Consider the following 26,885-nt stretch of genomic DNA (forward strand, 5'->3'; position numbering starts at 1 on the left):
CACAGTGGAATAAAATTATAGAGTTGAAATATAACTAAAGCTAAGTAAATGTCTTTGATTCTCAGATGGATAAAATGAATCTTTAAAGAAGAATTTGAAGAAGAGTTGGTAGCATGTTCTGGAAGTGCTATTCCATAGATGTGGTGGAGAATAAGGACTGAAAACGGTGGAAGAAAAAGAGGAAAAGCTGTGCTGTTATTGTCAGGGCAGATGGATGACAGACAAACAGATTGGATTGCTGGGGAGAGGGAGTTATGCAAAACACTGACAGGGAGGAATAGGTGGCTAAACTTCAAAGGAGGAATAGAGAACAGTCAGCAAAGGGTCTTGGTGACTGCAGTGATGTCATCATGCCAATGTCAGAGCATGAAATATGAAAGCGGCAGCTGTATTTATAAGTTCTTGATGTTGCAAACCAAGTACTCTGGAGAGGAGGAAGAAAGCAATGATGAAAACAGAAACTGAGAAGGCAAGTGAAAATATCTTCTCCTTTCAAGGAAGAAGGCAAAGAATTGTGGAGAGAGACAGATGGGGTGTGGAAGTTCACCCGATGTGAAACCTTTGCCCTTACTTTTGAGACTTGTGATGCTCCAAAACACTGGTGCAGGATTTTTGTTCCAGCACAGTTGGTTTCACAGGCCCCTTCCCAGCACCTCATCCAAGCTCAGAAACCAATGTTTAGTCCAAGGGTGAATATTGGAGAAGATCTGAAGTCATTTTTTTGGAGCCTTTCAGCCTCAGTGGACTTGATGAACAGCTGCTAGGCCACTGTGATAATGTGGTGTGTCATGTCAGTCTCTCTTCTAAGTCACCTATGCTTTTACTTTTCCTCCCATTTTACCTTCCAGCCTTCCAGTTTCTTTTTGGCTCAACCAGTGTAGTGGTTGTGGTTTCAACTTCAGAGAAAAGAAGATGAAAGATCTGTTCTGAAACAAATCCCAAAAGTGATTCTTTAGGACCTATTCATCTGTGAAAACTTGGGTTTATCCGTGGTCTCCAGAAACTTATAATGTGTGGGGCTGGTTCTAAGAAATAAATTTGCTAAGCTTATTTGCTTCAAGGCAACTCCACGCTAGGTATTTTGTGCCTCACAGGGGACTCTTTTCTCTGACATTAAGTGTATTTTTCTATGAGTAGCAAGGCACATAAGGGCTTGTTTCATATGGATTTGTGCTGTAATATACGGCATGTGTCCTATTTCCCCATCATCATCAAGACAATAACTCCAGCTTCTTCCCCACAGTGTTCATCATCACTGCAATACCCTAAGGTCCTCTCTGCAGCCCCCAAACAATCAGAAGTGCTTATGGCACAGCAACACTCTTGTCTTTCCTTGTGGCAATGAATTGGGAGCATGCTTTCTGTTGATGGGCACTAGGAATGAACAATGCAGCATTAAGCTGGCTTCACTTGTTCTTCAAGGATCCAGGAATGAATAGTAAGTAATGATCCTCTTCCAGTCTGAATGTGGAGCACGGTAAGCCCCATTCCTATTTGCTCCTTCAGAATATAGGAGATGTATTTGGGTCTTTTGTAAGTTAATCAGCTCCCGCTCCCAAGGGTTGATCTGCTTCTCCTCAAAAAGAATCAAATAACGGTAGTAGAAAGAAAGAGGCCTGTGGATTAAAATTGGCAAGTACCTATTGAAGCCTGGCTAGATGCAGGTGAAGGTCATTGATGGGAGAAGTGAATTATCATTGCAGAAAAACCAAAGCCCTTGCTGTTCAGTCACAAGGTGAAATTTGGGCTGCGGGTACATTCCTTTATTCTGGACCATCCAGAAGACTGTGTTCATCCCTCCTGAGACAGAGACTACTATGGCTTGATCTTCGTTTCATCATGTCCAGAGTGGCTTCTTGTTGGGACGTACCTTGTGTGGTTGGCTGTCGAGGTCACACAGAACAGGACACTAAACAAGGGGGAAAAATCCATGCTTTAAAAGTCACAAGTGTGCACAGGAAGCAGCGCGTGGCAAGAACGGGGAGTGCAGCAGCCATTCTCACACTTCATTTGTCTGTGTGGCCACCAGCATCCCTCCCTGCACTTTTCCAGGTCAGATCAGTATGTGCTGGCTGTGTACCCATCCTGCAGGAACCGAAGTCTGCCTCAGCAGAGCCCCTCAAAGCAGTAGCCAGCAGCCTGCATCTTGCCATGCCTCTCGTCCCTTGACAATGTTACCCAAATCCCCCCCAGCTGTCTTCCCCAAAGGAACTTGTTCATTCCTTTTTGAGCACTCAGATCTCTCCCTCTCTTTTTTTTCCATCAAACAACCTGTAACTAGTTCTTGGGTTAGTTAATAGTTCTAACACTGGTTCTTTTTGTTTTCTGTTTTGATCCTTCAAGCGATTGCCTTTTGTTATTCAAAGCCGAAGGTACTTGACACAGAAGCAATGCAGAAGCCCCCGGGCTTTAAACGCCGTCCTGGCTGTGTGATCGTTTTGCCTGTGAGCGATTCCCATCCTCAGTGTCTGATAAGCCTTGGGGAAGAAATAGGAAAAGAATGCAGCTCTCCGAATTCCTGAGAGGTGCTGGGAGGCATCCATCCATGTGGAGACTGGAGGATGTCCACCTGCTGACCAGGGCCTTTCAGATTCAGCATTTCACACTGCCAAGGGACACTCCTGCCTTTGACTTTCTTCACAAGGCTGACAAAAAATCTGGCTTCCTATCTGTCTGTTGGGGAGAAAGATATCTTGCTTTGCTAAATTGTTTGCAGAAATGTCCAGGTCCGATGGTTTTGTGTTCAGGCCCAGGAATTGCTTTTTGAGCTCTAAAACTGACCCTAGGAGCTGCTGTGTCTTGGACTTACTGTATTGCTCTGTGGAGAACCCAGGTTCTTTGTTTTTCTGTTGCATCCAAAAAGTGGCATAATTTACTGATAGCGTTAAGTCTGTCATCCAGCGTGCTGATGTGCCTGTAAAATCTCCAGTTTGGCATCAGCGTGGCTTAATCTTCTCTTGGTGATCTTAAATTTCACCAGGGGACCAGCTGAGGTCTGCAGGTCAGTCCATTCTTCCTTCAGTCTTACTCTGCACCTCTGTCTTGTGCACCAGTACTGCTGACCTGTCATGAAAACCTCTCTTTGCAATTATCTTCCCATCCTTTGGTACCAATGTATGTCCTGTGCCTTAAGCACACAGCCCGGTGTTGGCTCTGGGACTCAGGACCTCGTTTCCACCTCCTGCTATTCTGCCTTGGCCACTGGTCTCAGTCACTCACTTTCTGGTTTTGAACATGACAGAGTTCTCTGCACTTCGGGGTCTCAGGAGATTCTTGTCTCTTATTCTGAATGTGCTCTGAGGGAAAAATTCATATTCCCAGTCTGGCTGCAGTGAGAGATCTTGCTGGATAAGGAAGTGTTGGGCTCCAGCTCTCCTCAGCTCTCCAAGCCTATTCACTGGCATGCCAGGGAATTCATTGCTTAATGAAAGCCATTTTCCCTGCTCTTCCCCAGCCAAGATCAATGTTATCACATGGCGAGAGATGGCCTACACTTAGACATCTCCCTTGTGTGTTCTTGCAGAATCATGTGGCAAAGCTTTTTAGGTGTAATAGGCATTTTCAGTTCTATTGTTAATTTATCATAGGTGATGGCGTGAGATAACTTCTCTCCTTGGCCCTTTGCACCTCAGTCATAAAATTTGATGGCATCAGCAGTGGTACCACCCTAATCTAGTACCTGCTGTGCCTCCCTTGCTGGGTAAAGCTTTAGAAACTGATATTGCCTCTTTCTTGGGCTCCCTTGGCTCAACAGATTGATTCCTCAAGGCAGCAAAAGAGTAGCTGACCCTTCTGGGGACGCTCAGCTTGTCTCCTCTTTGGCTGCTGAACTGTTCAGTGCAACCCCACTAAAGTAGCAGGAAGCTCTTACTTCTTGACAGACACTGAAGTTTCCTTCCCATTCAGACAGGCAGGATGTCTGACCAACCTTCTCACCGGGAGTTTTCTGGAAGTTCCTATCTATTTCCAGGCACACAGTATTTTACCATTTCAGCCATATCCCAGGGAACTGAGGTCTCTATTTTCAGGCCTTCCTCCATGCTGGAGCTGTAGTGCAAGTTCCAACATGATGGTTGAAAATGCATGTCAGTGACTGATTACAGAGCTGTTTTGCTTTTGGAGTTTAAAGCTGCCCTAGCTGCTTTCATGGGCTGTATATCACACTGAATGCAATTGATTTGTTACTGCACCCTTTGACTAATGCATTCAGGGCAGTACCCTAAAGGTAAAATGGAATAAACTGTGAAGTACAGAGTATCTGTGGGGTTAGTGTGTCAGCAAAGCCGGGCAGGTGTGTTTAAACACACCTTTGGTGTGAACGTGCTCACCCTGAGTCAAAAACAACAATGCTCATGGAAAATAGCATCATCACTCTTAATTTATTGTATTTATGCAGGTGTAATTAAGGGACAAGACAGTTTTTAATACTGTCTGAAATTGCCTTCTCTTTCTATTCATTCAAGGTAAATAATCCTTTCTGTTCATCTAATGCTACATTAATTCATGTTTTCACAAATACATGTAGCAATACTTTTTGCTCAACATAATGATGTTTCTGAATCTTTTAGCAGAATGACTTTTCCTGTTTTAATCCAGTTATCCAACTCATTGATTCGTCCTTACCAGTTTTCACTCAAATTGCAGCATCAGTAGTGGGGGGTGGAGTTCCTGCTTCTCTGTCCAGAACCCTGCATGTACTGAGAGCACAAGTCATCCCTTGATGGAGATTGTGCAAAGACTCACTGAGTTTGAAGGAGGGGTTGAGCTAGCGTTGGAAGATAAATACATTTTATTTTAATCCCATTAGTATTCCCTGAATCTGACTGGGCAGTGTTTGTATCCTCCTGCCTATCCCCTTTGCCCCCAGGGTTTTCTCTTCCTGTGGTACCATGTACCTTCAGCTGTTGTTTGGGATGTTTCTGGCTGCTCTGGTTTCGCTGAGACTCATATTCCTATTTCTTCCTTTCCTTAACCAAGCAACAAAAACACACAAGCAGCCCTTGCTCCTACCTAAAAAACATATGCAGGCCCCTGCACCCAGCATGCATCTAGTTAACCATATGTGTCTTCCTCATCCTCCAAGAACTGCATAATCCACCAGGCTTGGCAAATCCAACCCCTTTTTCCTCCAATGTTTCACATCTTCACACCAATCTCTCTTTCCCTGGCTCACTTGGCCATGTTAAGCTGCTGGTCTCTTGGGATGGGGAGATGGATGCTGGGCATCTGCTCGCTCCTTTCTGGCATTGTGGTGGGGAGGGTGAGGGAGAAAACAGCAAGGCAGATAAGGGCAGTGAGGAGCAGCTGGGCACAGGTGAAAGAAGGGCCATCAGTGCCTTCAGGTTGTGTTTCCTTCACCTAAAATGACTTTCACCTTCTCACACGGAAGGAGAAACAGCAATATGCCTCTTTGTTGCCTCCCTGTACTTTGAGGTGTTAGAGGCAGGGCCACAGCACGAAACACTTGTGGCCCCTCCTGCTGATCCTGGGGATGGTGATGAAAATAGAGCAGCCCTGGCTCACAGAAGGGTGCTTGGAGCTCCTGCAAGCAGGGAGAGGGAATATGACAGGACAGTTCAAAGTAACAGGTATGTGTGATTTCTCCTGCCAGTGCTGCCTTTCTCTCACACAGCCCAATTAACAGGGGTCACAGAGCACTGATTAGCTGCCTTGGCATTTTGGGAACATAAAGCAGTGAAAAATCCAGGGTGAATGGGGGAAAAAAGATCAAATAGACACTTATCTCAGCACTCCTGCCTGTCCCTGGCATTTGCCAGCCTAAGGAAAGAGCCTTTCCAGAAGAGACCAGTGCAGGACAGTGCTGTATCTGTGCTGATATCTCTGCTGCTTTTCTGCCTTTTCTCAGCAAAATAACAAACACAGCACCCCCAGCAGCCGTGTCATTGGTAGGGCTGTTGCTAGATAAGAGCCAAGTCACTGGAGAAGCGTGGGCCTTTGGCAGCTGGGGAAGATCAGAGCGTGCCCTTTTGCCACACTGCTGTGTGAGATGACTTCAGTCCCTCCTTAGGAGGAGTGGACTTGCTGCCTCCTGTCCTTTGTGTGAGGGAAAAGGGGTGGAAGGCAGCACACAGCAGCTCAGGGGAGGTAAAAGGGCATCTCCATCTGGTTCAAGACTTGCTGAGCATGCTCTACTAGTGCTAAGGAGCCCAAGCCAGAAACTTCCATGGTTGCTCAGGCTGTGGCTGGGGTGAGAAATCTGGACAAGCAGACCTGGAATGTTCCTGATGGGTGGGCAGCTGTGGTGACCTTGTGCCTTCCCCTCCCTTCCTTCATACTCCCCTTTTTTTGGGGGTAGCAAAGCAACGCTCCCACTTCAGCTGTCATACCCAGGTTAAGTGGCTGCACTTGCTTCTGTCAAGCCAACACATGCTCCTGTGGTGTGATCCCTTATTAGACTAGACAGCCCACATCAGCTCTCCATTCTCCCTGCCTCCCCGGAGACACTGCCTCGCTCCATAGCTGTTCCTATTCTGCTTCTCTGTGGGATACAGCATGTCTGCCAGCTCCCCTCCCAGCCTCCCCAGGTTTGAGTGCATGGAAGATTGCTCAGGGTAAGATGGAGGAAGACAAGGAGTAGGAGTGTTCTTAGCTGCTGGCAGCCGTGGGTTTTCGTAGATGATTTTTTCCCCTCTCCTAAAGACGAACGCTTTTGGAGTTCGGGTGGGAGGTCCGCAGCATCCAGCCCTGTAAATCAGATTTCTTTAGCAGGGTTGTGCAGCCCTTCTGCTGGTGAGCCTCCTGTCCTAGCTTGGAGGAAAATCCAGAACCCTGATGTCTTCTCTAAGCATTGCTTCAGCGTATTCTTGGGGCGGTCTCTGGTCTCTGCCACATTTGAGTTCTGGAAGTGAGTTATGGGATGGACAAATGAGGAGCAGGGAGCAGGAGTTCCTAGGGTGCTGAAATTACTCTGCTGTCCTTTACTCGTGTGGAAGACATGGGTGTATCTTTCATGGATGTGGAAACCTCCAGTTGCTCATGTTTCAGACTGCCAAATCCAGGAGTTAGGCCAGACTATTTTAGGGAAGAACTGCTGCTACTTAACATTTGCTAACTAGGTAATCTTTTGTCCTTCTGTTTGAAACAAAACAATGGTTCTAATGCAGAAAGATTTTATTCCCGTATTCAGCAATGGTGAAGACAAATGTCCTTGTGTATAGAGCCCAGTGCCGTCCACCTGCTTAACTCTTGAGATGTCTTTCTCTTCCCCTTCACTGCCAGTGCTCCTGATGGCCACACAGAATTGGCAAGAATAAGGCACAGAATTACTTAGGTTTGGGCAATATCTGCATTCAAAGAACTAGTTCTGGCTTGCCGTGGGGGACAAAAGGCAGACCTGCACATGCCTTGTGATGGTCTTGTGCTCCAGCAATCTCCACTGTCTTTACAACTCTGGGAGGAGAAACTTCACTCTGGAGGTCTGATCAGTGTAATTTGAAGTTTCCCCCCCCCCCAAACACACACTGTGATCTCATTCAGGGTCCATTAATGTCAGTTGTCCTCCTTTTGTTCACAGCCACTAGTAGGCCCGCAGGTTTTCTCCAAACATGATTCAAAACAGGCCCTGAAAAGCAGGATGTACCTGGGTGTTTGTTTCCTTCATCACAAGAGCTCTGCCAGGGTTGGACCTTGCTGAGGTCTGTCACAAGTGTGCTGTGGAGTTACTGCTCCCTCTAGACTGTCCTTGGCTGGAATTTTTGAAGTCTGTCCCCATCAGTGGTGCAGCTGAATGTGGCTGCTAAAGCCTAAGGTCATGATTCCTGGATCTCCAGCTTCTTGGTCCTTTTGCTCTGCTGCAATGAAGTGTTTTGTGGAGAGACCCTTCAGGGTGCTCATGGCCCTTGGGCCTCTGGCAGTTTGGTCACCCTGATGACAAGTTGGTCTGAGGAATACATGCTGCCTGTTGGCTCGTGTGCTTTCTGAGCCAGCTGCACATGCAGGGCTTGGAGGGATTCCTCTCCAGCCCTCTTCTCCCCCTGAAGGATGGGGTAGTGTTTTTTTCCCCCTGCATCATGCTTGACTTAGTTTCTCAGTAGGGTAAATTGAAGGTGAAGTACAAGCTGGTCCATAAAGCTTCCTCCCCCACCTCAGATAAGAAAGCTCATTAATACAGTAAAAAAAAGGTCTCCATTGTTACATGAGAGCTCAAGGTCAGGCTGGTAGTAGTAACTCATATTGCTTCTAAGGTCAGCCTAAGCTTTCTCTTTCTGACAAGCCACGATAGATTGATCATGGGGGCCCTTACATTATTTTTTTTCTTCTGAAATAGGCTTTGCTTCTCCAGACCCTGTTAATGATGTTTGACTGAGGTCATCCCAGCAAACCCTGAATCCTTCCCATTACCTTCCAGAGGGCTTGCCTTTGTGCCAAAGCATTGTATGCTTGTTAAGAATTAAGCTTTCCTGATCTCTGCTGTAGCAAAGAAGCTGTCTTCATTGGAGAGGCGAGAAATATCTTGAATGCCATCTGTCAGTTAATGCTCTCATTAACACCTGAGTGGCTCCCAACACCAAGCTGGTGCCTTTTTGCCAATTCAGAACTTAAAAGGTGCCAGCCCATAAGGTGAAATATCTTCAGTCCATAAAATTAATTCCATTATAAAACTGGTAAGTTCTGATAAGACCTAGATTTTTGTTGTTTCATTTAACTAGAGAGATCACAGAGGCAAAGCCATTCTCTTGTGTGCTGTGAATTAGATGTCCAAGAAGTCTATTTTCGTTTAGTACTGAGAACCTCCTAAAAGCAACACTTGTCCTGGGTGGCTGAATGTATCCAAGTCTTTTTTAGCTTTAAAGCCTTTACCAGAGAGAAGTATCACCTCTGTTATTTCCCTTACTGGCTAACTCTGTAATAGGAACTGCAAGAGTAATTACATTTACGTTTAAATGGTCTTTGGTAGAAAGTCTGAGCTCTCCCTGTCTTGTTTTCCATGTTCTTCCCACATACAACTCTTGGGCAGGAGTTGCAAGAGGTCTGTTGTTGTTCCTGCTCTCTTGTCATCCTCTGGTTTTGTCAGGGTTCTTGGTTTTAATCTCAAGAGCAATATACTGTCTGGGATTAGATGCAGGTCAGGCTTGCCTTTTTCCCAGTAGTTTAGCTCAAGAGCATGCCAGTATTTACTCTGCCATTGCATTTTGTAAATTAATGAAACAAGAGACTTAAAACACTGTCAGCATGATAGATATTCTAGCTAGTGGGTCCAGGCAATTATTTGGCATCTAAACTTTCAGAAGGCTTATTCATGTGTGCCAGCAGTGTCCAAGCTTCGTTGGTAAATTTTTGTCTCCGATATTTCAACTCCTTATTCTAATGTTTCCTTTAATTCAATATTTACTCCCACAGGACCAGAGATTTTGTGAGGGGTGGGTTTTAGGGGTTTTTTTTAAGAGATGTGTGGGGGGAGGGCTTGTAAAAAAATTGGCAGCAGTAGATCAGGATAGGGCAATGTGCTGTGACAGTAATTCCACACTTGGGCCATGGCATGCTGCCTGCGGGAAGCACAGATTGACACGGGGACTCTCTTACTGAATCAGTGTTTGGTTTAGCTTTTGTTTGTTTGGCTTGATTTTGTTTACAGTTTTCCAGCCAAGATTTGATTTACTTTGGAGTCTTTAAAACTAAAAGCACAAGTGACTCCGCTTCCTTTGGGCATGAGGATAAAAAAAATAAGCACTTGTGTCTGTACACATAATTCCAGCCCCAATTTGCTCAGAAGGAATTTCACATTGAGTTTGCTCCTACAGGGTCCCAGCCGGTCTCTAGGTGCAGCTGTTCCCTCCCCAGCATGCACACCAGAAGCTCCAACCAAATTTTTCCATATATCCTGTCAACTCTGTGAAATTCTCACCCTCTCTTCCTGAGGTCTCCAAAGGAGCCCCTCTAGGAAGCCGGGCACGGTGACGAGCGCACTGGCCAAGCTTCTTTTTGTGACAGCAGAGCATGACCCCACGCGTTAAAAACCCAGGCGGTGGGAAAGGTGCCTCTCCTTTGAGCAGGGGAAAGCACTGGGATGGCCAGGCGGGGGGAGGAGTCCTCAGCTCCCCTCTCCTGGAGCACAGAGAAACCTCCCTCTTTGGGAGGCAGCCGGGCAGCAGATGGCCGGGCTGCGGCGCTGAGCTGTCAGGGGTGGATCATTTCTCTGGCTGTTCGGGGCGCTGATACCCATGGTGGAGAGGAGCCCCTCCCTCAACTTGCTCCATCTTCTTTATGCCCTGATTTTTTTGCAGCTGCTGCTAAAGATCACAGGCAACTTGAGCTGCAGCCTCAGTGGTACTCTTGTGGATTGTCTGACGCTGTTCCTCCCCTTTGACACGGATGTGCTAGGTCGTGTCCTTCCCCGTGCCCCAGATTTCCTTCTGTATATGCAACATATGACTAAAACTTTCAACCACAGTTGCAATTCAGCTTTGACCTCCTTTCTGATCTTTGCAAAAAAAGATGGGGACCTCTGACAACAACCCTGTGGTTTCAGAGCGTAGGCAGGGATAAGATTAAGAATTGCAGTGGGCTCTCGAAAAATCGTCTGCATCCATGTGGGGTGTACCACATAGATATGCATGAGCCATTCCACCACTGCCCCACTACAGCTATCCAAATTGCTTCGCACATCAGGGGGCAGCTGCAAAGCAAGGGGTGTTTTGACAAGTGAGGGAAACTTTATCTCCATTTTATGAAATATTAATGGTACTAGTCAAGTTGGGATGGGAGAAGTTTTACAGTTGCAGAGTTCTTTGAGGTACTTTTTCTGATCTGTTGTAGCTGATTTTTGTAGTACTTTTCCTTGGTTAATGAGCTGTATGGAAGCTGCTGGTGCTGTACATCAGGAAGTGGTTGAGATGTGGTGAGAGTCGTGGCCCGTGGTATCACACTTTTTTTGTAAATTGTTTCTAGGACTCCCAGTTTACTTTCGGAAGAGGGTTGGTTTTCCTTTGGATACATGCCCTGAGACAGAATGTGACTGTATACCAGTTCAACCTCCTTGGGAATGCTCCAGTTTGTAGAGAAAAGGATATGACTGACCTAACACTGCCTCCACTGGTCGAGTGTTTTTACAGGTCCCAGGGATGCTGAGAACCTCTGGAGAAGAGATACGTCTGCCTCCTTAGCTCAGTGATTTCCTTCCTGTCTTCTTCTTACAAAAGAGTTTTTTGGAGGTTCTCAGTTGCAGCAGAGACTCTGTAGGACTTGCAAGTGTATTGCTGTCCTGCTACTGAGCTTGAAAAAAGGGTGTTTAACAGACTGTATCCAGGTCATTCCATTCCTGGATGCAGCCTCTTTGATTCTTGGGTTTGAATTTTACAGGTAATTCTAAACAGTTATTCCTGGGCATTTCTGCTTTGCACAGGGAAGAACCCCAAGGGCAGGGTTCTCACAGATTGCTGTGCTCCCTGCAGATTTTCTTCTCCAAACCAAGGGAGCTGTTTCAGAAACTTTTTCAAAGGGAAATATAATAGAGGTGGGATAAGTGAAACTAAGTGTAGGTGTGGCAGACAGGGTGAAGACGAACACCCTACATTTGTCTGGAGAAAAGAGGTCGGTTCCCATTAAGAGGGAAAATATAAATTGGGTAAGATTGAGAGTGATTGGGAATGCCTTGCGACATCTGTTTCCCATCTCTGGTTCTCATTTCTATCCTTATTCAAAGCGACAAATGCACAGTAGCTGTCTTTGAAAATTGATGGGGATAGGAACTCAAAAGTACTCTTTAAGAACAGAGCTTGTAGTGCATTGAACACCGGGTGGATGGCGGAAATTTCTAGTGTTAGCCACTTATGTGAAAGCCAAACTAAAACAAAATTGGTTAAATCAACAGAGGCAATCCCCAGGGGGAAAGGGAGTTACATGGGCAAAGATTTCAAATGATCTTCTGGAATTAAACGGCTTCCGGGATCAGTTTTCTTTGAGAGCAGCCAAAATGATAGAGCAAGATAAGTGAACTCATGCAAGTGGTAAAAGTATCTGTCTGATCCATGCCTTCCTTTTTTTTTTAGGTAGAAAAAAAAATAGGAGCAGATAAAACCCTTTTACTTTTGTGTTTTCTTCCTGGCAATCGTTTTCATCCACTAGTTATTCGGGATCTTAGGGAAACTGCTTTTTCAGTCAATTTTATTGGAAATAGCCAGAACCTCTGTATCAATTCGGTGAAATCATCTTCTGCCTTGAGCTCTGACAGAGTTAAAGAACTGAACTTGGGGGGGACTGAAACTCAAATGCTGTCTGAGAGCTTGCAGTCATTTCCCTTCTGTTTCTGGACTAAGCATCCAAATACAAATGATGTTTTCCTGCTTCCAGGAGAAGATGTTCTCATCACTATTTCTGTTCTGGAAGACAATCAAAGCTGCCTTTCTTCCTTTGTTTTTCTTCTTTATTTTAATCTGATTGCTTCTGTAAATACCTGACATTTAAGGTGTGGGATCAAGTAGCACTCTTCATTAAAAAGTCTGTAAAAGGAATATATTATTGCCCGCTTTCCCAAATCTAAGCCCTTGCTGGAAGTTAGGTCTTGAGGTATTTGAGAAAGACACTGCAGGAATGCACAGCTACTTCAGGTAGGTGTACTGTGTGCTGAATATCTCACTTTAAAAAAGGATATTTGCTGTAATTTTTACCCTAAAATTATTACTTGAGGCAGTTCTGAGGCATTTCATAAAAGTCAGTCCTCCCTTTCTGACTGAACTTTGTCAGCATAGCGGACTGTTTTCAAGTTACATTTGTCTGATTGCTGGTATTAGTGGGGGTGAAACAACAATACTTGGGAACACTGATGCTTTGCTTGTGTCAGGCAGAAAGGAGCAAACTCCAGGTTTCTGAGGGCACAAGGTCCAGGTATGCTCAAGCATCTGTTGTTAAAGACAACCAGAGCGCTGGTAACAGTCATGTGGTGAGGGGAGATATCTCTGGGAGGTCAGCTTGCGTTTGACGTCAGAAAGAAGCAGGCTGGTGAGGAGGGATCTGCAGGGTGGGAGCATCAACTTCTCTCTACTCAAGGAGGAAGGGAAACGCTGCCAGGTGGACGTGGCTTGAGGCATCTGTTCCTTCATTCTCCCAGTCACTGTCCAGTCATGGTCCTTGCAAAGAAATCCAGTCTTTACCAAATGCATAAAGACCCCTGCCTAATAGCTAACTTCTTGTTGACTTTTAATGATCCTCCTTCAGCTGGATCACACTCCTCTACCTCTTTGTTAAAATATAATAGCTTTTGTAGAAGTTAGCGATTTCTCAGGGAAATGCAATTCTGTAGTGCTGGCGCCGTTCCATTAATCATATAGAGTAATCTGCTTGTGCCAAAAACCTATCAAGTGGAGCTGCCTTTTTGAGAGCTGGTGGGAATGTGTACCCAGTGGTGTTCTTGCTGGCATATGGACTTCCCGTGTGTGCAAGAATGGCTGGGGCATGGGGGGGGTCCCCTTTTGCTGTGCTCAGAGTACACAGCTCGAGCAGGCTGAGCGAGCCTGGCAAGTCTCAGGACTCAAAGTCATATGGACAGATCTTCAGAAAGTTTTATAGTTAGGGACACATGGCCTCCCCAGCCCTTTTTCTTGCCCTCCCCTGGAATTTTGAGCATTCAGAAGAAAGGCTTAAGTCTCACTAAAATATAGACAGGAGTTCTTTCAGCCTTAAGCTCCATCAGTGGTCCTATACGTATCAGATGGGGACATTCACTCTCAGTGCTAGATGAGGGTAAGAAATACCTGCTTCCTTGGGTTATATGATGAACTGCTGGCAGCGAAAGTACGACTTAATGTGACCCAGCTAGAAAATGAGAAAGATCATTTTAGTAGTAATGTTTATGAAGAGCTCGAGTGTTCAGCTTGATCATCTGGGAGAGTACAGAGCGGGGACTCCTCTGTACTGACTCCTTTTTGGGAGGTGCATTCCTGTTGGGGATGAGCCTTGCTGTGTGGCAGGGTCCAAGCCACGTGTGTGAGAGGGGCTGTGCTGATGTCCCACCAGAGCCACCGACGGAGGAACAGGCAGAAAGCAGCAGCACCTTTGGGGATGGAGGGAGAGGAGACCGGGGACCACAACAGGAGTATGGGAAGCATCCAGCAGCAAAGTGGGGAGGAAGTGATCAGCTATGCAAAGTCTCAAGGCACTGAACCAGGGCATGGAAAATTTCTTTAGAAGTAGAGGGGAGCAGGGCTTGGCAATGACAGATGTGGGGGGCAAAGGGAAATCTGAAGAAAATGGTCTCCACATCAAATGGGAAGAGTTGGAATGGGACCACGCTCATAAATTTTGTTGCATCCTATTGTAGTAAAGGGTGGTTGTTGGTGCTAGCACAAGGCACTGCCCATTGGGAGAGAAAGGGGATGAGTTGCTACCATGTTTGACTCGTCCTTTCAGCTTAGAAAGAAATAACAGTCTGTGTATAAAGAGCTGTCTATGTATAACATGAAATCCTGTGGTGTTGCAATGAAGTTGCTGTGGTTTAGGAATGTGAATGACAGAGCTGCACCCAACCATAGCTGACAGCTTTCCTTCAGGTGCTCTCTGTCTCTGTGTTGTGTTTGTTGGAGTTGCTTGGTGCACCAGGTGTTTCTGGACACGGCAAACTACAGTAATTGTGTATGACTTTTTCCTCCTTGGTTAGATCCGAGACGTTTCACAGCTACCTGGAGGACATCATCAACTACCGCTGGGAGCTGGAGGAAGGGAAGCCCAACCCTTTGCGGGAGTCCACTTTCCAGGAGCTGCCCCTGCGCACGCGCGTGGAGATCCTGCACCGCCTCTGTGACTACCGCCTCGATGCAGATGATGTCTTCGACCTGCTCAAGGTGCTTTAGGCAGCAGGAGTGAGGGAAGCTGTGTGGCCACAGGAGCTGGGCCAGATCAGAATCTTCCTGGGATGAGAAGGGGTCACAGTGGGTCAGCAGTTCCCTTTCCTCTCCCATGCTTTGCACTGGTTTGCTCAGGACTTGGGCCCTTGTCCTGTGTGGATGTATCCATAACATGGGAGTCGCTAAGTAAATTGGCTTCTCTGGCTACTCCTTCTGCAAAGAGTGAATTTGGAGATGCTTTAATGGTAGTGGCAGGGCTGTGAGAGCCAAGACTGCTGCCTTGCTGAGGGATGCTGTGAGATGAAAGGATGGGGATGAAGTATACTGGGGGAGCTGGGGGAGGGTAGAGGAAGGGAAGGGGGGAGGGAGCTTCTCAGGGCTGTGCGTGACTGTCGCCAGCACTAATTAGACCTTCCCTGTCAGGAGCACCAGAGATGAAATGTTAAAACGAGGGAGGCCATTCAAATTAGAGATGCCAATCTAAATCCCTCCCTGGACAGAGAGCGAACCGTCGCCTTCCCCCTGGAGTAACATTTTCCCAGCTCGGCCGGGAGGAGCAGCTGTACTGCTGCTGTGCCATGGTGGGAGGGGAAGGAGGGAGGGAGGGAGGTGTTTGCGGAGGGGTGTCATCATGTTTTGTGTGACAATGTGGCCGCTTTTCAACTTGTCACCGTCTGGCGGGGGGCTCCCGGTGGGCGCAGGGCTTGGACGCCGACAGCCTCCGCGTGGAGCCGCTGGGTGAGGACAGCAGCGGTGCCCTGTACTGGTACTTCTACGGCACGAGGATGTACAAGGAGGACCCGGTGCAGGGCAAAACCAACGGAGAGCTGGCTCCAGACAGGTAACAGCCCCCACACATCCCCCTCCCCGTGTCTGGGTGCAGGGACGAGGGGGGCACAGCCCAGCCAGCCCGGCTGGAGGGGGCTCCGCCTGACTGCTGTTGTGCCGGGGGAGCGGGCAGGGGGGCCTGGAGAGGGGCAGCGCGGGCGGGACCGGAGTTGCCAAGCAGACTGGGAGCTGCCCCGCGCCGCGCTTTGTGTCGCAGCCTTTGTGGCACCGGGAGAGCCTGCTGTGGGAGCGATGCTGCCTGCCCCACCGCATTCCTGCCTGTCTGCCCCACACCGTTCCGTGCCATGCCGGCGGCTCCCAGATCAGGCTCCCAGCGAGTGGGAATCCCTCCTCTCCCCTCCCCGTCCTGTTGCTGCTCTGATTCAATCTCTCCTTTGGTTGGGTTCCTAGCAGCTGTTCCGATTTCCGTGCCCTTCTCCCGTCCTGCCAGCCTCGGCTCCCTTGCTCGGCAGATATTTCATGGTGGTTTTGCCATTTTTCAGGGGATGTGGGGGGCAGACAAACACCCCAAATGTTCCTGGGAAAACAGGCAAGAGACGAGGGCGACCTCCAAAGCGGAAAAAACTACTGGAGGAAAATTTGCTGAGGTATGGAAGGGCTCTTCCTGCAACAGACGTAAAATACGTACATTCCCAGAGGGAAGTATAATGTATTTCTGGGGTTCCCCCAGTAAGTGTGTATATACCGTGCAGCCATAATTTCAATGCAGCTCAGAAGTGAAGCAAGCTCAGACTTGGTGGATGCTTTGATCACCCTCCAAAAATTCTGACAGAGCTGGAAGTTTGGTGAAACAGTGGGCATCACTCTTCCAACCACCTCACTTCAAATGCAGTTCCACCGTGGAGTGCTAGGGAATTTGCTCCTGATAAAGAATACTTTCATTGTGTGGCTTGAAGCCAGAAATCCTGGCCACTTGAGTCCATTTAGATTTTGGGATGCTTCCCATAAGAACTGAAATACTGTACTTGCCAAACTTCAGCCTGCACCCTTCACTTTATAAAAAGTTTACGAAGCTATGATAAATATATGTGTGAATATGTATCTCAACTGTGTGTTCTGCAGTGTTCTTTTCATGGTTATGCTCTGCATTGAATAATTGTGGTGTTCCCTATTCTTCTCCTCAGGAACAGCTGCATTTCAGTGATGTGAAGTAATGTGCTTATTGTATCACTCCTTCTCTTTCTTTTTTGGTAGGGAGAAGGCAGAAGAAAACTTGCTTATCCATGAGACTCAGATAAGAAATGGTAAAGAGATTTTGCAGTATCAGGGGCTGATACCACCAGCTAATAAGGCTCTTAAATTATCAAAACCCAGAGAGATGCCTGAGAGACAACCCAGCTTTTCTCAGGAAAGAGAGTCTTTCTGCTGGTGGTTGGGGCCAAGTTTGGAAGGAGGGGTTTGTGTTACAGACTGCCTGGCAGCTGGGAGCCTGGGCACCTGCAGGCTTCCTGTTTTATCATGGCTGAGTTTGGCATGAAGAAACCTAACCTACTGGGATACACTAGAATGTGAGGGCTCACCTAAAAAAGCAGGAGGTGAATGGTCCTCAGTCTTCCAGGGGTGAGGTAAAAACACCCCTCTTGTTAGCAGGTGTGTTTTTTCAGCTGGGGGAGAGAGTGGAGTCAGTGATGCCAAGATAGGGAAGGAAGAACCATTTTGATCCTCCTCACTTTTTCTTCCTCGTGCCCAGTGGGTGGCTGAGAGTGGTAAATGATGTCTTGGGGGTTCCACCTAAGGGTTAACAAGGCAAAAAGCGAGTTAGCAACATGATGTGAAAGTGAGTTCAAGGGAGCTGGGACTCATTTGTCATACATGTGTATCCACTGGCTCCCACAAAACCCAGGGACTCAGCCTGCCTGTTGCCTCACAATAAAAGGCAAGGGTGGCATTGTCTTTCCCATGCCTCCTTCCCTTTGCCCTTTGTCTTCAGATTTCCTGGCTGCTCCGGAGCTGGGCGGCAGAGCCGGAGCGATGCGCGTGAGGCGCTGGGGGTTTTATCAGATCATTGTCTTCCAGCAAATTGTGTCACTTCAGCTGCAGAGTAATCTTCTGCTGGCACAAAGCAGTGCCTTAGTCCTGTTTGCTATTGAAATGAGTCCTCCGTAGGCAGCTGGCAAGGGGGTGAGAAGCAAGGGTACAGGCTTTGGGGGCAGGATGCAGGTAAGCTCCCTGCTGCAGGTGGGCAAGGGATGGCTTTGCGTAGCCAGAGCAGCAGAACCAGCACATGGCTGGACCTTTGCTCTCCTGGTTACCAGTCCCCAGGGCAGTCACTTGAGGGCAGGCTGAGCTCCAGCCTGGCCTGTGACCTAGGGCCAGCGCACGCTCACTCTGTGCCACTGCCGCTGCACCCAGGCACCTGAGAGAGGGCAGGTGCTGGAGGGAGCCTGCAGCTTTCCAGTCTTCCTAGGACAACCTGACAGCTTGCATGTCGGAGCCACTCGCAGCTCAGATGCACAAAGGGCCCAGAGTCAGGTTCAGGCTTTTCATTTCTTTATATTTTTCATTGTTAGTTTGCTTGAAAATTTGGTCAGAAGGTGCATGGCATCTGCCAGTGGTGCTGATGACCATTGCTTTCTTTCCAGGAGCCAGTAGTTAGCCCCAGAAAAGTCTAGAGGGAGCTGAGAAGCCCCTCAGCCTGAAGGTGTTTGATCCAAGACTTCCCCACTCCAAACAAAAAAAAAGGCCATAACCTTTTTTGCTTAGAGAGCATCCTGGGGCAAAAGCATACAAGTTGCAACCCATGAGGCTTCCCTGCTCTGTGTAAACATTTGTGGAGCAGGAACCACACTCCCCCTCTCCAGGTGGGTGTTCCAACCACAATGCAAGAGAGCCCTTCCTTTGCAATTAATATTCAAGTGTTTTGCACAAGGTGGAACAGCTCTCAAAGTGTCTTGGTGGTTGGGACATGCTTCAGAGCAGTGGGTGATCTGCTTCAATCCCACTCTGGATCGAGCAGGGATGGGATGTGAACTTTTGGAACTTCCCCCCCATCTGGCAGCCCGATGAACCCTGTCCTTCGCTTCCTCTTCTGCTCTTTCAAGTGCCTGCAAACAAAATGTTTCATTTGTGGGGAGCAGGAGGATTTTTTTCACTGCAGAAATGGTTTGCAGTGCTCTTAAAAAAAAAAAAAAAAAGCTCATTTCAAGTTACATTATTTCTTGATGGCTTTATTCTGCTGCCAGACTAAATCAGATATTTGCATTTCCCTATGTCCTGCTCTGGCTGACAGCCTCCATTACAAGAAACAAATTAAATTCTTTTCTCCAGTCTGCCATTACTGGAATGTGGACTTGCTACAGGGATGTCACACTACCTGAGTGTTGCCATGTGCCACCATTATTTCTTCACCTGTGTGCTTCCTCTGTGTCTTGGCATCACTCTCAGTTGTCACTAGGGGAGGTAGCAGTGCTTCTGGTGCATGAAGAGAGCTTTGGGTCTATGGCAAAGGGAATGTTTTCCACAGCAGTGGCCACTGCCAGTGTCTTTTGCTTTTCCTGAGCCCTGAGGAGAGAAGGGAAGGGATCGAGAAGAGCTGTTAGTCATAACTGCTGTGGAGGTAACATCCTTTCATGTTTTTGAAGGGTCCCAAGGGCCTGGCCGTGGGACATGGTGGTTGCTGTGCCAGACGGAAGAGGAGTGGAGGCAGGTCACAGAGAGCTTCAGAGAGAGGACTTCCCTTAGAGAGAGGCAGCTCTACAAACTCTTGAGTGAAGACTTCCTGCCGGAGATCTGCAACATGATTGCACAGAAGGTGAGGAGACATGACATCCTGTTTACCTCTCTCTGACCGCTTCCAAGAGCGTGGATGCTTGCTGAGTGAAGGAGAGCTAAATCCAAGCAGCCTGTCACCCCGTTGTGCTCCCTCCACCCACAGCCTGCACGCGTCACGGATGTGGGGGCTGTTGAGCCTGTGAATGGGGGGAAGACTCTCCCCCATGCTGTGGCAGGGCTGGAGTCGGTGCTCGAGGATCTGGCTCGTGATGGCACGGCAGCGTAGGTAGGATGGCTGAAGGGGTTACTGTCTTCAGCCACGTTCTGTGTCCCTTTCCTGCTAGCAGGGGATCTCTGTGCTTTTGAACTGCTGCGATTTACAGCCTGGCTTTTCTATGCAAACTGCCCGTGATTCCACTTTTACTGCCGTTTCTCTGCTGGCTCTGCTGAGGGGGCACTGGCTGCTTAGCTGTCCTAGCTAAGTCTGCTTTGAGCTGGTGTGTCAGAGCCCCAAAACTCTGAAGGGTATTGTCCGTCAGCTGAATGTTTTCAGGTGGGACAGATCTGGAAAGGGATCCTTCGGCTAGATGGCTTTGTAAAACAGGCTCTGCAGTCAGTGTGAAGTTCTTGGATTGAGTTCAGTTTGCTTGTTTGCTACCCTTGTAAAGCTAATAGGGATTTCATGGTCACTTCTAGCCCTCAGAGTTTCTCCTGCCAGTGTCACCGATGTGCCCTAATTTCCTCCACTCTCTTTTTCCTTCCCTCAATTCTCAACCCTGTTTCAGGAGAAGCGTCTGCAGCGGACAGAGTTTTCTCCCAGGTGGATGTCTGACCATCAGCCCATCAAACCAATCAAGCAGGAGGTGAGGGGGGGTGCGAGGGGGAGGACGACGGAGGGAGGCGAGAGCAGATGCCTCCTGGGGGAAAAAATAAACCGCAGCATCGCTATTCAGTGGGAAGGAGTCGCTTGAAAGTGCTTGTGCTGAAAGAGAGATGGGTGGTAATGCCCGTCAAAGGCAGGCTGACACCCGGGGTTTCTATGGCGAGCAGGGAGGTGCTGCCCTCTGCATCGCAGAGGTAACCGGCCTCGCCGCAGAGCCCGTTGCAGCTGCATATGGAAATCTGCGCTCAGTCTGGGGAATTCCACTTCAATGAAAGTGCTGGCACATTCGAGGCAGTTCAAAGAAAAGTTGAAGAAGGATGAGAGGGCTAGAAGAACCGGCTTACAAAGGGAAATGACAGAAATTCAGCCAAGGGGAAAACGTGAGGCTGCAAACACATGAGGGTGCAGATAGCGCCGAGGGAGAGAATGACTGATGCAGTACGGAGCTGAGCTAGGAGGGGGTCAGCTGGAAATGGAAGTCGCAATTTAGGCTGCTTAAAGAAATGCTTATCAAACTGCAGCCTTGTGGGCTCAAATGGTGCTTTCCATGCCTCCTCACCCTCATCTCCTCCCCACCCCATCAGTGTAACAGCACTGCTGCTGCTTGTGGGTCTGTGCAGTGAACCAGACCCAGGGAAATGACTGGAGTTAAATATAACCTTTTTCTTTGGTCGGGGTTATTTTTAACATAGATCAGTTTTCCGATCCAGTTCACCACACAGCCCCTAACAGTCACGCCGGCACAGCCGGGGACACGGGGCCGTGGAGATGGGGGGTCTTTGAACTGGCAACTGCTACCCAAAGCAATCGGTCAGACAACACAGGATTAGCTTCAGAGGAAAAAATTGTCTCGATTCTATCAGGCTGTGGCATAATCTCTCACTGTAGATGTAATGGAAAAGCAGTTACCTGGTGTTTTGTCAAACCCTGGGAAATCAAGCTGCAGGGAATATGCCACGTGAGCCAGAGTCAGGGGTTCCCCAAAACAAAGGAGAAAGTACAGTTCCCTCTGCAATAAATGTAATTACTTAGAACAGATAAATAAAAGGAAGGAAGATCCTCTCGTCGTGCTGCAGATAAAAGCCTGCCGAGAGGAAAACAAGACCCCAGCGATGGTCGGTTTGGGGCCAGAATTGCTGTCTGCAAAGCCCACCATGCAGGAAGCACAGGGACACGTGTTTGTTCACAGGCAGCAGAAATCCCAGAGGAGGAGGGGAGTGGGAAACACATGGAGCCTGAATGATGCTAATCAGTACCGCAGGTGCTCCAGGTCTGCGGCGGCAGAGGGCTGTTAATTGCCGCCTGTGGGCCAGTGAAACGTTTCCAGCGAGCAGGGGGCCCTCCTGGCACCCGCTGCGCCGGGACACAGGGAGCCAGCCAGCGCCAGAGCAGTGATGCTCCCACTGCTCCCAGCAGGATGTGGCAGTCCTCCCTGCCGTGGGGGAGCCAGGGAAGGTGCCAGCGTGTCTGATGGCTTGTTTGTCAAGCAACGGTGGGCAGCAGGCGAGCCTGGGGGAGAAAAGCTCAGCCCGGTGCAGGTGACTCCTTTTTCCTGGCTGCTGCTTGAGTTCGAGATGTAACTGCTCCAAGGGCTCCTGATCCTGCGGGGGATTTCTCAACAGGTGGTTCAGATTAGCTCCTCATTAAGAGCCGCCTGAGCAGCACCCTCATTAGGAGAGTGCTTCGGAAACCTGAGCAGGGAAGGTTTGGCCGATGAGGGGCCAGGGCACTCAGGGTACCCGCGTCTTCTGGCCTTCTGCCCCTGAGGTCTGATACCCACTGTCTGGAGAGCAAAGCTAAAGGCAGGAGTTTGGCCCTTTCAGAGTCCCGGGGCCAGGGGACGGCGGTGATGTTGTGTCCTGGAGTGCTCTCTGCCGGAGGGAAGGAGGCAGTGATGCCTTGGTCACAGTGGTTTTTATCCTCTGAGTGGGGAGGAAGCTGGAGAAACGTCCTTTTGCCACCTCCATGGTCAGGAAGGAAGTTTAACTTATGTTTGGTTCTTGCTTTTATTGTTCCAATGAGCATCTGCTTCCACCAATCCAGTAGGAGTTTACTGGTTCATGTTTGTGTGGTTTTTTAACCCTGAGTTGAGCACACTCATCCCCAATGGACTTAGGTGGGACACCAGGCAGAGGGTCCCTCTGAAAATCAGGTTGTTTCTGTGCCTGAAGTGTCTCAAAGAGCCCGTGCAGCACTGTTGCTGCCCTGCAAGTGCTGCAGGGAGCAAGTGCAGTTGTGGGTGTCTACTGCAGTCCTTGGGGCTCACTCTGCTGAGTTTGTGGTTTCTGCTTTTCTCTGCTTTCTAGATCGGGTGGGATGACATCCTCTCCTTCATTTGAAAGTGTTCCCTTGCTTTGTCGATGCCATAAGTGTGGTGGGTTGATCTGGAGCGTGCTGTGGATCCCGTGTCATGCCATTAAAGCATAGGGTGCTGAATGTGCCCTGCAGGCTTGGAGAGGTCCTGGTGTGAGCATTGCAGCTTGGATGTTGTGTTCCTGTTTCCCCAGGACGTGAATGGTGGAAGTTGTATTAATCTAGGGAAAGGGAAGGTCTCACCTGTGTAGCAACAATCAAAAGAAATCAACGTGTCATGCCAGGCTGGCTTACATCTGCTGGTTGGAGAATGTAAAGGCTGATGGTCACATCCTCATTAAAATATCTTGGCATACCAAGTTTGGTGGCTGGTTCCTGCTCACCTCTTTCTCGTACTACACAACCTGACTCTTTTGGTTCCTATTGCAATTTAAAGATTTATCAAGAAGGTTAGAGTAAAACTGTTTGAAAGTGGTGTCAGGATCAGTTCTGAAAGGAAGTTGTTTGCAGCTCATGAGTAGCAAATCAGATGGTAGAGCTATTGAGAAAGGGATATAAAAAGAATCAAAAGTGGAAATGTAGAACTCAAATCTCTAGGTTCTTGACCGCTTGTACTTGTCGTAGTACAATCCTGGGCATCCTGGTGTTTGGATATTGATCGGGGATGAAAAGTCTGAGAGACAACTGGAACAATCATTCCAGGGAGCTGAGAGGGTTGCTTTATAAGAAAACATTTAATCTAACTGTAGAAAGGTGTGAGTGTTGTGTAAGTGTCTGAGGAAGTCCATAAGGTAAAGGCTGGAATGTGCCTGAAGAAGAGGAGAATTTATGTTCACCCAGAAGAGCGTAACTAGGAATAATTGGATGGAATGAGGGGTTGAGAAACAAACTTCAGACTGATTGTGAGGAGAAGCAGGCTAATCTCAAGGCATCTCAACTCACAGAATGATTTCCCTGAGAAAGAGAGAGAAGAGTAAAGTGATAACATTTTGATGAAGATATAAAATGGAAAAGAAGATAGGCAGAGTTCTCTCGTGGTGAGATGAACTTCTGGGTTTTACCTTGAAGGATCAGCACAGAATAGGTGGGGTTTTTTGCCCAATCTGCCCCTAAATGCAGGATATGGTCCTAATTTTGTCAGGAGTCCCATCACCTTCTCTTGGATACTTCTCTGTGACTGTTGGTGGTTGAAGCATAATTCTCTTAATGTATTGTTGCCTCTGGAGACAGGGAGATGATGCATGGTGCTCATTTGCAGAGAACTGGAGTGGGAGTTTGTAGGGCAGCACAGGGCTGTGTAGGGGAAGGGGAGGCAGAGGGGGAATGAATGTGCAGTGAAACCAGACAACATTTCTAGGCGTTCATCAAAACACCCCCAGGTTCCATTCCTGGGCGATGAAACAAGGACAAAATAGTAATCGTGGTGCCAGAATTTTATTTTTTTTCCTGGGGATTTATAGTGGGCCTGGAGAAGTTGATGGTCTGAGCAGCAGCCAGCGGACCCCGGCTGATTGCTAATCCTCAGGAAATTCCTTCTGCCTAAGTGGTGGTTGCTGGTTATTCCCTGAAAAATGAAGTTGGAGCAAACTGTATGTACACTGTTCTTTTCTGATTGATATTCCCTGCTGATAAGGCACACATATCTTGGTCACAGAGGTAGGAGTGGCTGATGGATGACTGATACCTTTGTCTTATAATTAAATTAAGGTAATAAAGATAATTCCACGCTTCCATATACATACCTCATACTTTATTGGAGAAATAGGAGCAGGCAGTCCCTGGTCTGGGAAGCTTGCAGTCCTAAGTAGGATCAAACACAGCCTTGCAGCCTGCTGGCAGTGGGGAGGTGAGAAAGTGGGGCAATAAAGAGCCAGGTGTCCTTGAATGAGAGAACTGGTTTTGGGACCCAGCAGGAAAACTGTCCAAACAAACAAACGAGAGCCAGGTCAGGGGAGATTAGCACAGAGAAATTCTGAACGGGAAAGGAAAACATTCCTAATGATACCTTGATGCAATGCTGTACCAGACGCTTTCCTTACTGAAGTATTCTGTGTTTTACAGCAGAGATAGGTTTGGCGCAGTAGTCCTTTCTTCTCACACTTGCACTCAAGAGTTCTGCTAGCTGGAAGAGGTAGAGGTGTTGTGTAAGGGTGTCAACAGCCTGAATCCTTTGCCCAGAAGGGAGGAGAAATGCACACAGTGCATCCCTGACAGAGTGGCAGCTTGTCTAACCCATCACTTCTCCTTCCATTGTCCTTGTATCCGTAGGATTTCATTGCTTGACAAATAACTTCCCTTTCCATGTTGCTTTTCATCTAGGAAATCATTCATACAAATCCTTTTTTTTTCCCATTTTTTTCCTCCCAGTCATTCATTGTAGGTGTGCTTTAATACTTCCTCAAAGCAAACCTGCCTCTGCTCAGCTTTCAACAAGCCAGCGCATTACAGTTTTTGGTGCACCATTCTGTTGCAGGTAAACCCAAATGTGTTGAGCTCCATGGAGAAGCAGAGGCGCAGAGAGGAAGAAGAGGAGCGCCAGATCCTTATAGCAGTGCAGAAGAGGGAGCAGGAACAGCTGCTGAAGGAGGAGAGGAAGAGGGAGATGGAGGAGAAGGTCAAAGCAGTGGAAGGTAACGTGCTGCCAGTGTGGAGATCAGTGTGGAGACTGAGATCTTGAATTAAAGTCTTCCATTTATATTCCTTCTCTGCCAGGCTTGCTAATGAGAATCTTTTCTTGCGCTTACCTCTGTTTAATTGGTTTGACTGTAGCTTCTTTTCCTTCATCTGTCCTTTCAGTGTTTGTGGCTGTTCTCAAGGGCACCTTTCCACTGTGTTGTCTTCTTCAAATTGTGCTCATTTTCTCCTTGCCTCAGCTGTCCATTTTTTTCTCCTGCTATTCATGTTATTTCTTGGTTCTGTCTCCCCACTTGCCTCCTCATGATTTCCCTGTGTGCAGGATTAGCTGGTTTTGCTCTCACTGAATAGCATTTGGTTCTTTTGGCCCATTGCATGATGAAAGAAGAATTCCCTTTGAGGAGAAAGGGAATGGGATAACATGGGAGTAGCAAGAGTAGTATTTTTATATTGCTACTGGCCTTATCAATTGGAGAGCTAAAGATGAAGGGACCAGGCTACACAGAGCACCAGAGGTGCCAATTTCAGGTGTTGGTCTAAAATGTTTACGATTATGAATTAAATGCTGATTTAAGCTGTTCTGCAACAAACAGCCATGTTGTGATTAATACATCAGATCAAGGCACAGACAGCAGGCAGTCAGCCAGTACCTGCAGGTGTGGGGTCAGAGCGATTCCTGACCACCTTCTTTCTCTCTGTTGGCCTCCCTTATGGGGCATTCCCTTAGCTGCTGCTTTAGCCACAGTGACTGGCTGGGCTGTTGTAGTTCTAGGGAAAGGCTGAACATCCTCAGAAAACTGTGGCAATGTGTGGCAGTATCAGTATCATGAGTCCCAAAGTGGATAAAGAATCAGAAGAGGAAAAAAAGACTAAGTTCATGCAAACCTTGTAAACTTTCCAAAATGAAACAGTTTGCTACCAGATGTTTGGTAGGAGGCCAGATGTTGTCTAAGAATAGCTTCTTTTACCTGCTTACCTTTCTACCCTTAAAACATCCAATTACTTCCTTGGTCTTCATGTATTCCTGGTTGCTATCCCTAGCTAATCAGGTGCTTTGAATTGAGACTCATCCATATCTCTACCACAGATATCTGTTTCCCTTGGCAAATTGCATATTCTCTGTGGTTTAATGCTTCATCTCTATAGACAAAATTAGTCTTGAAGTTCCACAAGAGCTGCAAAGATAAATGTTCCTGTGAAATGGTTTTGTTTTGGTATGAGCCATTTCCTTTTCTGGGTAAGTGCAATCATTACATCATCTGATTCAAAGGCACCAGAGCCACTCAAAGAAACTGGCATGGGGTTGAGCAGTAGCCTCTTTTAAGCCAAGTTAGCATACATTCATGCTTTTATTGGCAGAGATGCTTTCACTTTGTTTTGTGCAGTGTCTTTCAGTTTAGTTTAAACTCTTCCCTAGTCCATTTAGGCTTAGTCAGGAGAAGTCTCCTTTTAAACTGGTGCAAAAGCTGTTTGCAAAGGTTATGTTGACTTGTTCTGTTAAATACAGTATTTTTATCCCTAGAACCAGCAGCTATCCAGGTAAAACTGGCTTCTTAATGATCTTTCCTTAGTGCCAAGCACACCCACCACTAGCATTTGCTGTCATGACAGTTCTTATGATGGAGAGGAAGTGATTTGAAAATGATGTCATTTGTTTTAATTGGTTCAGACTTGTTAAAACTGGACATCCATCAACA

At 47.6% G+C, this 26,885-nt stretch overlaps 1 protein-coding gene across 2 annotated transcripts in view; it reads left to right on the forward strand.

Moving 5' to 3' along the window:
- Positions 1 to 26,885, forward strand: part of LOC125325298 (cat eye syndrome critical region protein 2) — a 93,810-nt gene that overhangs the window by 55,574 nt on the left and 11,351 nt on the right. Inside the window, exons 3-9 of one of the 2 annotated variants that reach the window (XM_048302204.1) lie at positions 14,612 to 14,795; positions 15,500 to 15,639; positions 16,130 to 16,234; positions 16,842 to 16,891; positions 19,229 to 19,398; positions 20,144 to 20,221; positions 25,028 to 25,184. In XM_048302204.1, the coding sequence (XP_048158161.1) occupies positions 14,612 to 14,795; positions 15,500 to 15,639; positions 16,130 to 16,234; positions 16,842 to 16,891; positions 19,229 to 19,398; positions 20,144 to 20,221; positions 25,028 to 25,184 (884 nt within the window). The remainder of the gene's footprint in view (positions 1 to 14,611; positions 14,796 to 15,499; positions 15,640 to 16,129; positions 16,235 to 16,841; positions 16,892 to 19,228; positions 19,399 to 20,143; positions 20,222 to 25,027; positions 25,185 to 26,885) is intronic. The other variant, XM_048302205.1, reaches the window with a different exon arrangement.

Source organism: Corvus hawaiiensis, chromosome 4 (genome assembly GCF_020740725.1).
Source record: "Corvus hawaiiensis isolate bCorHaw1 chromosome 4, bCorHaw1.pri.cur, whole genome shotgun sequence".
Classification (NCBI taxonomy): domain Eukaryota; kingdom Metazoa; phylum Chordata; class Aves; order Passeriformes; family Corvidae; genus Corvus; species Corvus hawaiiensis.